General features: G+C 28.5%; 3 protein-coding genes across 3 annotated transcripts in view; 2 read left to right on the top strand and 1 right to left on the bottom strand.

Moving 5' to 3' along the window:
- Positions 1-1,410, top strand: part of LOC126905001 (uncharacterized) — a 4,336-nt gene extending 2,926 nt beyond the window's left edge. Inside the window, exon 4 of the mRNA XM_050684405.1 lies at positions 1,324-1,410. Within this exon, the coding sequence (XP_050540362.1) occupies positions 1,324-1,410 (87 nt within the window). The remainder of the gene's footprint in view (positions 1-1,323) is intronic.
- The window catches only part of LOC126905267 (pleckstrin homology domain-containing family J member 1-like), a 73,783-nt gene that overhangs the window by 9,515 nt on the left and 50,568 nt on the right, over positions 1-13,700 (bottom strand). The gene's annotated exons all lie outside the window — the stretch shown is intronic.
- LOC126905264 (cytochrome P450 4g15-like) lies at positions 1,833-5,326 on the top strand. The gene is made up of 7 exons (XM_050684794.1): positions 1,833-2,263; positions 4,009-4,087; positions 4,150-4,256; positions 4,332-4,400; positions 4,469-4,637; positions 4,699-4,878; positions 4,945-5,326. Exons 1-7 carry the CDS (start codon positions 2,231-2,233, stop codon positions 5,145-5,147), a joined length of 840 nt encoding a protein of 279 aa, XP_050540751.1. The 5' UTR covers positions 1,833-2,230; the 3' UTR covers positions 5,148-5,326.

Here is a 13,700-nt window from a genome sequence, read left to right as displayed (position 1 = left end):
ATGTATGGATCAATATAATTCTTTTTTTTGTAGATGCATGATGTCTTTACCTATCATTTGGTATATTTTTTTTATAAATCTGACTTTTTACCTGCCTACAGGGGGGGATTCAAAATGACAACTTTTTCACAAAAAATTGACTTTTTCAACTTAAATTTTGAAAGTGTTCCGGAAAGTCTGACACTTTTATATATATCTTAAATTAAAGCTAATGTAATATACTTTATCATGGAAAAAAAAACTTTCGGACTTTATTTTATCTTAAAGGTGAAAATGGCTACCACATGCTATTATTGTGTGAAAATTCTCAATTTTTTTTTTTACATTTTTAACATTATAATGCTATAACTTATTGAAAAGTGTATTGATCAATATAATTTTTTTATGGGAAATACTATTTTCTAATAATCTCTTTTTTATTCGACATACTTTGTCTTAATCAGGATATTAATAAGGAACTAGCAGTTTATGAAGNTATCCTTAGAGGATCTTCTAAGAGTCACACTACAATTTTATATAATACTCTCGATTATGCAATGATATAAGTTTATTAAGTAATCGAAATAAATAAACAATACAACCTGCTAGATACCTAGAGATTATATTAATCCAACAGGGAGTTGACGGCGTCACACACTAGCTAGATAAATGAGTAAATGAATACTATTTATATACCTATTTTATTCGACATACTTTTATTTTTTAATCGGACTATTTTCCTTTATACGGGGGGTTGGGTCTCTTTTATAAAATAGAAAGTTGCTTAACCAGCTACAGACAATTAAAATCATTTTATCTAATATTATAAAAGTATATTTCGATTGCAATGAAATTTTCTTGTAGACCAATGTATTTATTCAAAAGTAAAAAAAAATTGTTTTTATCAAGCCCTTTAATATTTATACATGTTTGCCATAGAAGTAACTAAATATACTACTTTTTCTTTTTTTATTATTTCTCCGTAAAAATTACAATATTAACTTATTAAATATGAATATCATACTCTAATTAATAGCTATAATAAATATTTTTTCATAAATTATACTTTTAAATCTAATAAGGATATAATTATGGAAATAGCAGTTGATGTTGCTTTTATAATTATTTACCAATTTCTTAGAATTAAACACTATTTACAGATTTGCATCGAAACGTATCTTATCACATTGATTAAAATTACTGTCAGATATCATCTATACTTATCCCAACTATTCCACGTCCATACTATATCGCGACCCCACTGTGCAATCGTTTTTTCAATTACATTCAATAGGATATCATAAATTCTATAGTGTGTTTCTAATTTAAAATATTATTTTTTAGAAAAGTTTCTTATATCATCCAATGCTAGCTTACCTGGCGTTTTTAAAATTTTTACACTTCGTTTATTGGAAAATGATTGTTCTATAAACAAAGTTACAAGATTTTTAATTTGATCAGAATTATCTTTTCTTAATTTAAAATTTATAACTTTTCCCTTAATTTTATCATAATTTAAAAACGCTTTTTTTAAGATCACTCAATAAATACTTAATTAAATAGATAACTGTGATAAAATCTAGCATTTTAGATTTAAATATTTTGAAAGAGGTATAACTGAACATTTTAAAATATAAATGAAGTTATAATAATTTTCAAGATGTCTATTTTTCTAATAATAATTTTGTATCTGATGACGTATAAAAATCAATTAATTCATCTGAATCAAAAAAAAATTAGTGACTCTAGTATAACGATATTTCGATCACTAGTTTCATCATTTGACTAAGAACCAAAAATACTTTTTAAGTTGAACATTTCATCATACAGTTTTTGGACCACTCAATGGTCAACGAAGAAACACTAGCACTGATGTAATTGGAACTTGTCGGTTTTCCCATAGTATATAGCATTTTGCTTATCCTCTTTTACTTTAAACAATATTATTATTTTTAGTAATCTAATTTAGAAAATACTATAATTAATGACAACAACCAAAATTAGAAATTTTCGTTCCTGAGTCTAAAGATGTCTAAATCCAGTCATAGTTTATTATTTTAAATAATTGCTCCAGAAAGTCAAGACTTGTCTCGTATAATTTTAATTATGTTGAAAAAGAAAATTATATATTCAATTATTAATAAAAAAATGTTTAAGATTTTCAGAGCACATTCATGCAAGAACTTTTAATCCGTGTCTGCATTATGATTTTATTTTTAATATTTATAAAAAAATTACATGCTTGGACCAAATGCATAATAATTTATTTAAATTTCCCAACAAAGTGAGTTTTATGATATTTATAATTAAAAAATAAATTCAAAAACTTAAGTTTCTATAAATATATTAAAAAAATAAATGTCTGATGTTTGACGCACAATAGGAGACTTGATTCTTAATGGTTATTTAGACTGACACGGCCACGGCGTTGTCACACGTTGACACCCCGCGGTCGTGTCAGCTCCTTCTCAGCCGCCGCTTCACTGTAAACCGGACCGTTACACACACGCGTTATCGTCGTGGTGTAAAGTCCAACAAATGCCTAGCGTCGAATACCCCGTCGCAATAATACGTCCAGTCGTTTTCGTGACACCACCAAACGTACCGTCGTCCGATTCTCGAACCGCTAATAATATACACTTGTCAAAACCATCAACATTTATTTTCATATTGTGAAATCTTGTATCAGTGTTATTTTCTGTTGCGTTTACTTTTATAATCTTAGTCTAATAAACGGCTCGACGCCTTTTCAAATTAACCCGAACTTGTGTCGCCTACCTTATTTTTGTTTTGTGTGCGCGGCACTTAAGTATATACTCTAACAAGACGGATAGTAAATGTAAAAACATAAATTCTAATTAACTCAATATAAATGAATCACTAAATCTAGTGTTTAATTTATATTATTGTTTTGAGTAACTAATAATAATAAAGATTTTACCATTGTTATAGCTTTGATTATTTAATTATTTTTGCTAATATCCATTAGATACCAGAAAGTATTAATTATACTATATGAATGCAATTTTTTCATCCAAATTGACATTTTTTAGTTGTGCTATTTAACTAACAGCAAATATAACAGGAATTAGCTCTTCATTTTATAATTTATCCGGTAATAGGCAGTAACTAGCTTGGTAACTTGTAATTTAAAGTTATTAACTATGGTTAATAACTGACATTATATTTAACTAAAATAACTGTGCACAGTTATTTCAAATAAAAATAATGTCAGTCGAAATTCTAAGTTTACTATAAACGATATTTAAATTAGTAGATCTACAACAAAACAAAACGAAAATAAAAATGACAATGAAACGGACATTTTCACGTAGAATGTCAAAAGCAAATAGTCAAGTTGATTTACTTTGCACCCTATTTAGAAAGCGGAGGTACTCTAATCAAACTGGACTCGCGATGTAACAAAACGGCTGATAAAAGGTGTCCGTGTATTAAGCATATCGCAAAATATACAGTACCGTGTCCATACAGGCCTTCTCAGTTTTTGAACTTTAAATTTAAACTAGTAGATTTGATATCGCTAAAAGTATTAACATTTAAGAATAAATTATTCATTTTAGATCTACACTAAAAAAAATGTCCGATTTTTTACATACGTGTACAGAATGTTTTTAACGCATATGTTGTATGAGAAAATTTTGGTGAATAGTGATGAAAATGTAATATTTTTGTATGAATTTTCGATATTGTAGGATGTCGAAAACTGATGGTCGATCTAGTTAATAGACTTAACATTCTAGTTAAAAAGCCATTGTATGTTCTTATTGTACCTTATAATTACTATTGCTATGTTCATGGAGTTTTATTTCTTTACATCCAAACCTCTGTCAAGAAATATTGCTTCAACTATTTTTTAACTATTATAAGTTTATTTTTCTTAAATTCAATGGACGTTAAAATTAGTATACGGAGAATTTTCTATATTAATATCATTATATAATATCGAGTATACAACTAACATGTAAATATATTTTACGTATATTTTACAAATAACACTATTATTATTAGATAATTAAAGAGAAAAAAAGCCAATATGTCCAATGGAAGAAAACCAACCACAGTTCTTTAAACTTACCCAGAAATGAAAGTAATAATTTAATTAATTCATATTGTATTTATTTATTAGACAAATATTAATTACTGTTGTAGAAAAACAAAGAAAAGTATTTTTAGATGCATTGTTGGAGTTAAATGATAAAGGAGCAAATTTTTCAAACAAATATTTAAGAGATGAAATATTAACTATGATGCTTGGAGTAAAATAATATTATTAAAATCTTTATATATTGTTTAAAAACCCAATTAATGTAATAACCCTATTTTTTTATTAGGGCAGTGAGACTAGTTCTATAACCATTTGTTTTTGTATTTTAATGTTAGCTATCCATCAAGACATACAGGTAATATACAGTTTTATAAATGATCTTCAATGTTTTATAATATTTAAAATTTCATTTCAATTTTACAGGATAAAGTTTATGAAGAAATCTACCAAATAATGGGAGACTGTGATCGAATTTTAACAATTGATGATACGGTTAAGTTTGTATATCTGGAACAATGTATCAAGGAAACTCTTCGATTGTACCCTGTAGCACCAATAATAGTGAGATATCTTCAAGATGATGTCAAAATAAGTAATTTTTCTGAGTGTATCATTAATAACATCTGCTTAAATTCGTGTTGTTTGTTATTAAGGTAACTACACAATTCCAAAAGGCACAACCATAATTATACCACCAATAGCCACCCATCATTTACCAGAATTATACCCAAATCCTTGGGAGTACAACCCAGGCAATTTTGATCCAGAAAAGGTTGCTCAACGACATAAGTGTAGTTTTATTGCGTTTAGTGATGGACCTAGGAAATGTATAGGTACTTATGAGTTATTCATGTCCTCATAGTCTAAATATAACCGTTTAGAATTTTTTAATAATTTAGGGGAAAAGTATGCAATGCTATTTATGAAAGTTCTTCTATCGACATTTTTACGTAACTATAGTGTACATACTAAATGTAAAATGTCTGACATAAAGTTAAAACTCGAATTTATGATGAAAAGCGTTCATGGATATCAAGTAACAATAAGTCCAAGAGACAGAAAACCAATTCACAAAGTAAAATTTAATGAAAAAAATGTTTAACATAATTATAATACATACAATTTTGTTTTAATTTTAATTATTATAATATTTATAATTTTACAATAAAGAGACAAAAAACCAACTAACAAAGTAAAATTAAACGAGAAAAATGTTTAGTGTAATTTTATAATATGCATTGTAACTTATAAAACTTAACATTAAAATCATTATACACCTTATTATTGAAGTTAATTTTTAATAGCTCATAGCAGTTTAAAAAAATAANATTATACACCTTATTATTGAAGTTAATTTTTAATAGCTCATAGCAGTTAAAAAAAATAAATAACCTTTATATTTATGTACTTTGTTTGGAGATGTGTAAGGCACATCAAGGCACATAATACAAGGGGATACATACTATAATTATATATAGTCAGGTATTTAAATCATTCTATTTTGCAAAATTGCAGTTTAATCAATGAACGCAGTAATATGTATTTTTAAATAAAATTATATCTGAAGAATCAATATTATATTTTTGTTCTGTAACAAAACAAAAGTATCGTTCAATATAATTTCACAAAAATAACAATTTAGTTCATATTTTATATGAAATATAATAAATATGTGAAATTGTAAAATAATTTTATTTTTTATTTTAATATCTTTCAAAATTATTTGTGCACTTGAAATAAAGAAAATAAATTACGAAAAGCTCAGAGCTCATTTTAGAATTTTAATGGAATTAAAAATACAACTAACACGATTTTACTTGTCATATATATCACAAAAATTTAAAAAATGTAAAATTTAATTTTACATGATATCTATCTATACAAATTCTAAATTTCCCTGTATTTAAGTTTTTAATTTAATTTTTAAAAAAAATAATGTAAAGTGGTTGACTTAAGTACTGACAATATAAATTTCATTAGGATAAGTGTTTAAAAATAAAAAAGTTATAGCATTTTACAGAGCTGCAAAAATAATTTTGAAAATGTTTTTTTTGTGTAATTGATAGACGTAGTGCTCAAAAAAGAGTTTTAAACGTGTTTAAATTACCAAAAATTTCAATATTCACATTGGACTTACAGGACAATTTAAACTGTTTACTTATGATTTTAACAGGTTTAAGCATTAAAATTGTTAAACACTTAACATCCCTGTTTTTTCAATTTTTGAAATTAGATTATATTCAGAATTGTTTTTGCGCATCAAAATTTCCACAGTGAGAGCTGATAATATATATGGACTAACACAAAAGAACCAATACTTTCTCAGTTTCGAGTCGAAGTTCAAATATTTCGATTCAAAATTTGTTATTTAGATTCTGTCCCAATCCCTTCTCTAAATTCTTAGTTCAAACAAGAGCATTTATTCTGTTTCTCTAGAAAGTTACAAAATTGAATTTGATATCTTCAGTTACAATGTGACATTTGTCAAAAAAAATATTAAAAACATGAATAAAAAAAAACGCCTCACCAAGTCAAATTATATTTTTCTTCAATCCCAGTCAAATCAGTAGATTCTAAAATTCAAAATGATTCTACATTAAAAATGTTTTATAAAAACAGAAAAGCCAATACACTTTATATAGTAGTACAACTAGATAATGAACCAATTCAAGTAACTGTAGACACAGGTGCAACTATTAATGCTATTAAACCTTAAAGTTAATACTTACTTACTTCAAAAATAAACACAATACACAATTATACCTTATCAGGACCTGATAATTCACCATTAAAACTATTGGGCATATACTACTAGATAATAAAATCAAAACCTCCATAATGTATAATAAATTTCCACATTTAATGAATACCTAACCATTAATATAAATATTCATCAAATTTAATAAAGAAAAACGTAATATTTTTTGAAGATAAAATTTCTATTATTCAAACTAGTATAATCTATCTAGTAATTCGAACAATATTTTAGAAACACATCTAGATATTCTAACTCAAATACCAAATATATACTCCATTGCACAATGTACATTCATTCGATTATTGTGCTGCCGCGCAATAATCGCACCATGACACGGCGTATACTTTCCTCGTCGCAAGATCTTCTGTTACAGTGGAGTGAAAGGTTCCTACTGAAAGGCCGGTCTCCTCACTTATAAGGGCGATGGTTGAACGCCAGACTCCAAAACTTTTTTCACCTTAGCCACCTGAGCATCGGTTCGAGCGGTCGTTTGGTATACAACGCGGTGTTCGTCGTCGACCTGGCCTTCCATAAACATTTTGTGCCATGCAAAAACTTTTGTGTCTACATTCACCCCCAATAGTTGTACGTCAAACGGACGATGTCACTCGACGCGTCGTCGTCGGAGGAGGAGGGTATTAGTCATAGGTCGCGTAACCGCCCTGATGACGGTGTAGAGTGACGGCGTTAACCGCGACAAACGATTTACGTCATAATAACGTTCATACTGTAGATTCATGTGTCTCACTCTCGCTTTTCCTACAATAATGACGCACAATTTAGGTTTCCCTACTTGTTATCATAATTTATTGTGTGGAAATTATTAAACGTTTAAATGAAATAAACCACAAATTTGATATTAATCATCGATTTGATGAAAACATGAGTGAACAATAGTAATTAATAATAATATATGTTATAAATTGTGGCGGTAGATGACCATAAACCATTATTTCGACAATGTCGATTGTTTTTTGTTGTGATACTGCAACGATGGGACAACTCACATATGATGTAAATACTACTTACTAATGAAGTTAGACACGCAATCGTATTACATTATATACTACAAGAATAATTGTAATGATGGTTTCATTTATGTTTTATACAACTATATACATGAGCAGGGTAAAAAAGGGATAGCTGTAGCCCCCGTCTCATCCATTTACTGTCCGACGGGTTGGGTAGGGGAAAGGTGTGGCCAAATGAGATGCTAAATGATTTTCTAAGAATTTAACATAGGCTACCAGACGCTTAGGTAAGCATATTTTCAACATCAAAGGTATCACCGTACAATAACGATGACTGTCGTATGTCACTGTCACCCACACTCGTGTTGATATATACAGAGTATTAAAAAAAAAAAGTAGGCTGTGCGACTGTAAAAATGACATAAAATAGTAAACATCAGTTAGGAAATAAAATTTGTGTTATGTTAGATTAAAATGAATTAGACAGCAATATTGGGTAATATATGGTTTAACTATAACTGACTACACATTAACAGTACATTTGAAATTACTATCTAGACCACCCTCGTTGTCATTTACGGTGTAACCACTTAACATACATAACATTTGTTATACTATCGTTTTAACTTAAAACTACAGTTTTTATTTAAAATACAATCCATGTGAAACATTTTAAAATAATAAGTGTATGATAAAAGAATAACAACATAAATATCACAATGTTACAATACGCCACATATCATACATAATGATAGTCTAAATTATAATCACAAAACTTCAGTATAATAACAATATCAATTTCAATACAATACAAAACTAAGTAACAACGTTCATTTATATATTAAGTCTTTCTTTATCTCTATCCTGTAATTCACCTGTAATTTTTATCCTGTTTCCAGGTAACTTAGTATTGCGAGATAACTTAATGTTAACAACTTTTTGTCTTTTAACCTATGGAATCTTAGTTGATTTTAAATTACTATAAAATACAAATAATTACTAATTTTATTTTTAATTACATCAGGTAACCATTTAATTATTTCTTTAAAATAGTTTCTATAATATACCATCTCTCCTTTAAATATTTCTACTTGGTCTTTATTATTAAAAATAATACTTATTTTTTATTTTTTATTTTTTAAATCAAATTTCGCCTTTTTTCTTTTTTATATCTGTAATCTTAGGATTTTACGCACTTGCTGTGGTTTTGATTTTAGATGACAACCCAACCGCCTGTAATAAAAAAAATAATAAAACGAAAAATAGTTGAAAAGAATAATTTTGAATAATTACACACACACACACACACCTGGAATTTGGGTTGCGAAAGGTAATTTCTTTATTATAGTATTTAATATTCCTGCACATCGTTTTCCACGTTGTCTCTGATTTCATATTCACGGTTATTATTCAATAATATGTGAGGCGTTTCAAAAAAAGAGTGCTTCACGCTACTTATCGTGAATTTTGAGAAAAGTAATGATGTCGCACCCAGTAAACACGGTAAACTGATGTCAAATAACATACGTGCATTGATTTGCAGACCATCAAATTGTGGAAAAACAAACTTGATTTTACTCTACTGACCGATATCAAAGGACTTCGTTTTGAAAATGTTTACGTTTACTCGAAATCGTTGCACATGTCAAAGTATTAACTGCTCAAGGAAATTTTATGTGATGTCAGTTCAAAGGAATATTTAAACATATGTAGTGTTGCCATGATTATATAAATTGCACACTTTAAATTATATAATGAACAAGTCAGTAATTAATTTTTATAATTATAAATAACTATTTGATAAGGTTCTGTTTTTGATAAAAGATATATAAAAAAATTAATTCTTGTGTTAAATAAATTATTACTAAAAAAATTTAATTAAACATAAATTATACTCTAGGTTAATGATCAATTTACAATAGTAAAAAAATTATTTCAACTTTAAGTATAATTTTTTGAACGTTAAAATACAATTATTAAAATAAGTAGTCGTAATTGCATTTAAATTCTGAAATAATAAAATTTTAATTATATTCTTATAACATGGATAGAACATTTCAGTTCATCATTTACCGTCGATTTTCCAATTCATTTGACCTATCATGCAATATTTCATATAAAATTTAACTATAATTTTATTATTTATTATTTTTTATTTAGTACAGTTTGTTGAATAGAATGTGTTTTGCTAAACATCTAATAATAAAAAAACCTGTACAGTCATTATTATTATTATATATTGTTGACAAAAAAATACTGATTTATTATTCACTATGCGAATAATGGTTAAACGTAGATTATTAACTCGTATATCAACAATTATCATCCGATATAATTAACGGCGACATCACTACCGCGTTAAGCCATTTGCTGTATTCATCTCAAGTGCAATAATATAAAAATATATAGTCATCTATAAAGGCATCTGGTATAATGATTGTTTTGAACAGATGATCGTTTTTTACAAATTAGGTAAAATTAACATTTGACGTGCAGTTTTTATCTAAATATATGCATGTTGCATATCACAATAGTTGATTCGACGTTTAAAATTCTTATTTTTCACCGTAACTATATAGCTTATCTGGAAAATTCATTTTTTTTTCGTCAAAAAAAATGATATTTCATATGTAGTATATGGTCGCCCGCCGCATAATAATCCAAACAAATAGTCTTAGTTTTTAGTTATTATCGAGGTGGACCTAATGCCCATGCACTCAGACCTATTGGTCCATTGTGCGCACCTCATACCGAATTGTCTTGATTCGGTTTACCCACCTAAGTGTTGTCATCGAAGTGTTAATACATTACCAACCATAAAGTCACCTCTAAAGATGACCAAAGAGTCCTGTCTTTCTGGCGAAATTAAGTATCTCTCTGGGTTTTAGGATTTTAATATCTTCTTTTTCAGGAAAAGGTTTACTCAAGTAGNTTCTTTTTCAGGAAATGGTTTATTCAAGTAGTTTGATCTTAGTGTGGACAAGGCTTCACATTCGCACATGATGTGAAATGAGTCTTCCTCTTCTACTCCACACTTCCTGCACAATGATGATTCCGATACCCCCATTGCGTTAAGATGTTTAAGCAGATGACCATGTCCTGTCAGTAGACCAGTCAGGGTGCTCATTTGATGTCTAGTCATCCTATTAAGATCACCCAGCAACAGACCAGGAGTATGATAAACATTTTAGATTGTCTAGATACTACCAAGTACTTCCAGATTTTCCTGTGTTGTTCTCTGCACCAATTCTTGGGTAGCGCTTTGAGCGATTGTTCAGTGAGTCCTACCACTGGTTCTGGTCCAACATAGGTATTCTCTGCTCCTTTCCTGGCTAGAAAATCAACATTCTCATTTCCAGTGACACCGTTGTGTCCCGATACCCACGCTAGTGTAACTTTGTTGAACCTCTATAGTGATTCTAAAGTTTCCCTGTATTCGAGGACCAGCTTTGAATTCACCTGATCGTTACAGAGTGCCTTCAAAGCCACTTGACTATCCCTTAAGATAGTTATCTTCATATCCAGTATCGCCATCACCTCTGCTTGGAAAACAGAGGGTGTCGTGCCCAATGACATACTGATCGTGGCTTTAAACCCCAAATTCCAGCACCTACCTTTCCTGATTTTTTGGATCCATCTGTATATATCACAAATCCTCCTTATTCAGTCAGGTGGTTATATTTCATTCTCTATGTGTAGTGATCTCCACTTTGTAGAGAATGTTATTCTTAAGAACAGGTTTGATATAGTTCGAGGGGTATTCCAAGAAGCCCTGGTCTATCTCTTTTAGTATTTTACCATGTTCCGTTATATCACTCTCCAAAGTCCACATACCTAAGTTGTGGAATCTTAGTGCTGTGGCTTTGGTGTGAGCTTTAACCTCTAGATGCAGAGGAGGCAATCCTCTGACCTGGGTGACCTTTGGTGTAGTTCTTAATGTTCCAGTGATGGCCATAGTAACCATTCTTTGTATGCGACTTAGTTCTTTACTAGCTGTAACGAGTGCTGTTCTGGTCCACCAGACTAGGGCACCGTACAATATCATAGGTTTAATCACTGAAGTGTACAACCAATACATAACTCTTGGTTTAAAACCCCATGTCTTTCCCAAGGCTCTGCTGCAAGTTCACAATGTGGTCATTGCTTTTTTGATTCTTGGCTCAACATGTGATTTCCATTTTAGCTTACTGTCTAAGATAATAACTAAGTATTTTACTTCCGATTTTAAGCTAATTTCATGTCCATTTAGAGTAAGAGTGTCAAGACTGATTACCAAGTCGCTGATGCCATTGTTGCAATGTTTCAGCCTTTTTTACTATATTGGCCTGTACGATATTCTTATCTGGTAGCGATATTAAATTCTATACTATCTTCCAGATCTATAATATATTTGTAGAATCTTTTTTGCAACAATGAAATTTTGGTTGGCGACTTCTATTCGTATACTCTGAGCAATTTGTCCCACATTTCTCTGGTCTTATCACAATTCTGAACATTTGCCTTTTTCTATACTGAATAATCGACATAATAACTTTTTCGAACATTATCCTCTGTCTCGTTGCTTCGTCTTACTACACTCGGTTTCTTTACTTTACCAGTAATATGTCAAATATTTCACATGAAATCATTATGACTCTCATCTGAAATTTCCATTGTTGCTAGTTAAATACGTCAATTAGTTTGTTTATTTTGATAGTTTCACTATCCATTATAGATAACTAATTTTCTACACACTATTTATACTCTAAAACTAATACATTTTTTCGATACAAAATTTAAATGGTCACGTTAATTAATATCTGCATTTGAACACACGATAAAATCATACAACGCACTTACTACAAACTTCACTTTTCCTAAAATAATTATTTAAAAAACTTTGTTTGGACACCAAATGTCTGAGCCCATAACCTGCTCAAAGGAAAGAGTTAAACATAATATCTAACTACTGTTTAAACAAAAGTATTAGAAAAATTTATTTCAGTAAAAATAAAATAGACAACAAATATAATATAAGATGTTAATTACGAGGCAACGGCAATGACAATATAATCGACAGCCGAATGAGAGTAAAAAACCATTCTCATAGCAGCATACTATTGTATACAATATCAGCAAAAAAAATTATACATTTTTTACTTAACAATAAAATGAATGATTACATTACATTTTTATTTTTATTTCAACACTTTGGCTTCTGATGAATATCTTGAACATATAAGGTTTAATCTGTATATATTTACGTCTTCATCACAGATTATGCAGATCAATATTTTACTGAATTATTATCGTGTACAAGCAATGATAGTTAAAAAATACTGAATTTTATAANTGAATTATTATCGTGTACAAGCAAAGATAGTTAAAAAATACTGAATTTTAAACATTTCGAAAATTGAGCCTGTGAATGGTTTTTGGCGTAATGAATAATAATTGTACAATTTTTAAAAATAATATGCTTACATCATTTATATTATTTTTTTAATTCTATATTGTTTATAATTTAGAAAATTCTATTAGTGAAATAATTAACACCGATGAGCATTATTATATTATTAAACAATAACAAAATATATTCTACTCTTAAGTCTTAACCAATTTAGAAGATCGAATCTAGCATATTTTGTTGCTCATATATAAATAAATTCCTATTTTTTATTGTTTTCTAGTGACATAATTCTAATAAAATAAATTAAGCTTAGTTTTTTTCATTAAAAAATATTATTTGGATGTATACATTTATATTACATAAATTACATTATATTTTTAACGGTAAATTAAATATACATATAAATATTTTTCAATGATTTGGTTTTAACTCGTAATTAAATTAATTTGATATATGTTATACTAGTGAATTATGATTCAGTAAATTACTATCGTGTACACGAAAAGATAGTTAAAAAATACTGAATTTTAAAAATTT

Source organism: Daktulosphaira vitifoliae, unplaced genomic scaffold (genome assembly GCF_025091365.1).
Source record: "Daktulosphaira vitifoliae isolate Bord-2020 unplaced genomic scaffold, ASM2509136v1 Scaffold_4, whole genome shotgun sequence".
In the NCBI taxonomy this organism is placed as follows: domain Eukaryota; kingdom Metazoa; phylum Arthropoda; class Insecta; order Hemiptera; family Phylloxeridae; genus Daktulosphaira; species Daktulosphaira vitifoliae.
Note: the sequence above shows the minus strand (reverse complement) of the source record. Positions and strands in the feature narration are given on the sequence as shown.

Coding starts and splice junctions, on each gene's coding strand:
- LOC126905264 (XM_050684794.1), top strand. CDS start 2,231: ATGCATAATAATTTATTTAAATTTCCCAACAAA. Junction 2,264..4,008: donor TATTTAAATTTCCCAACAAA/GTGAGTTTTATG, acceptor TATTATTATTAG/ATAATTAAAGAGAAAAAAAG. Junction 4,401..4,468: donor CTATCCATCAAGACATACAG/GTAATATACAGT, acceptor TCAATTTTACAG/GATAAAGTTTATGAAGAAAT.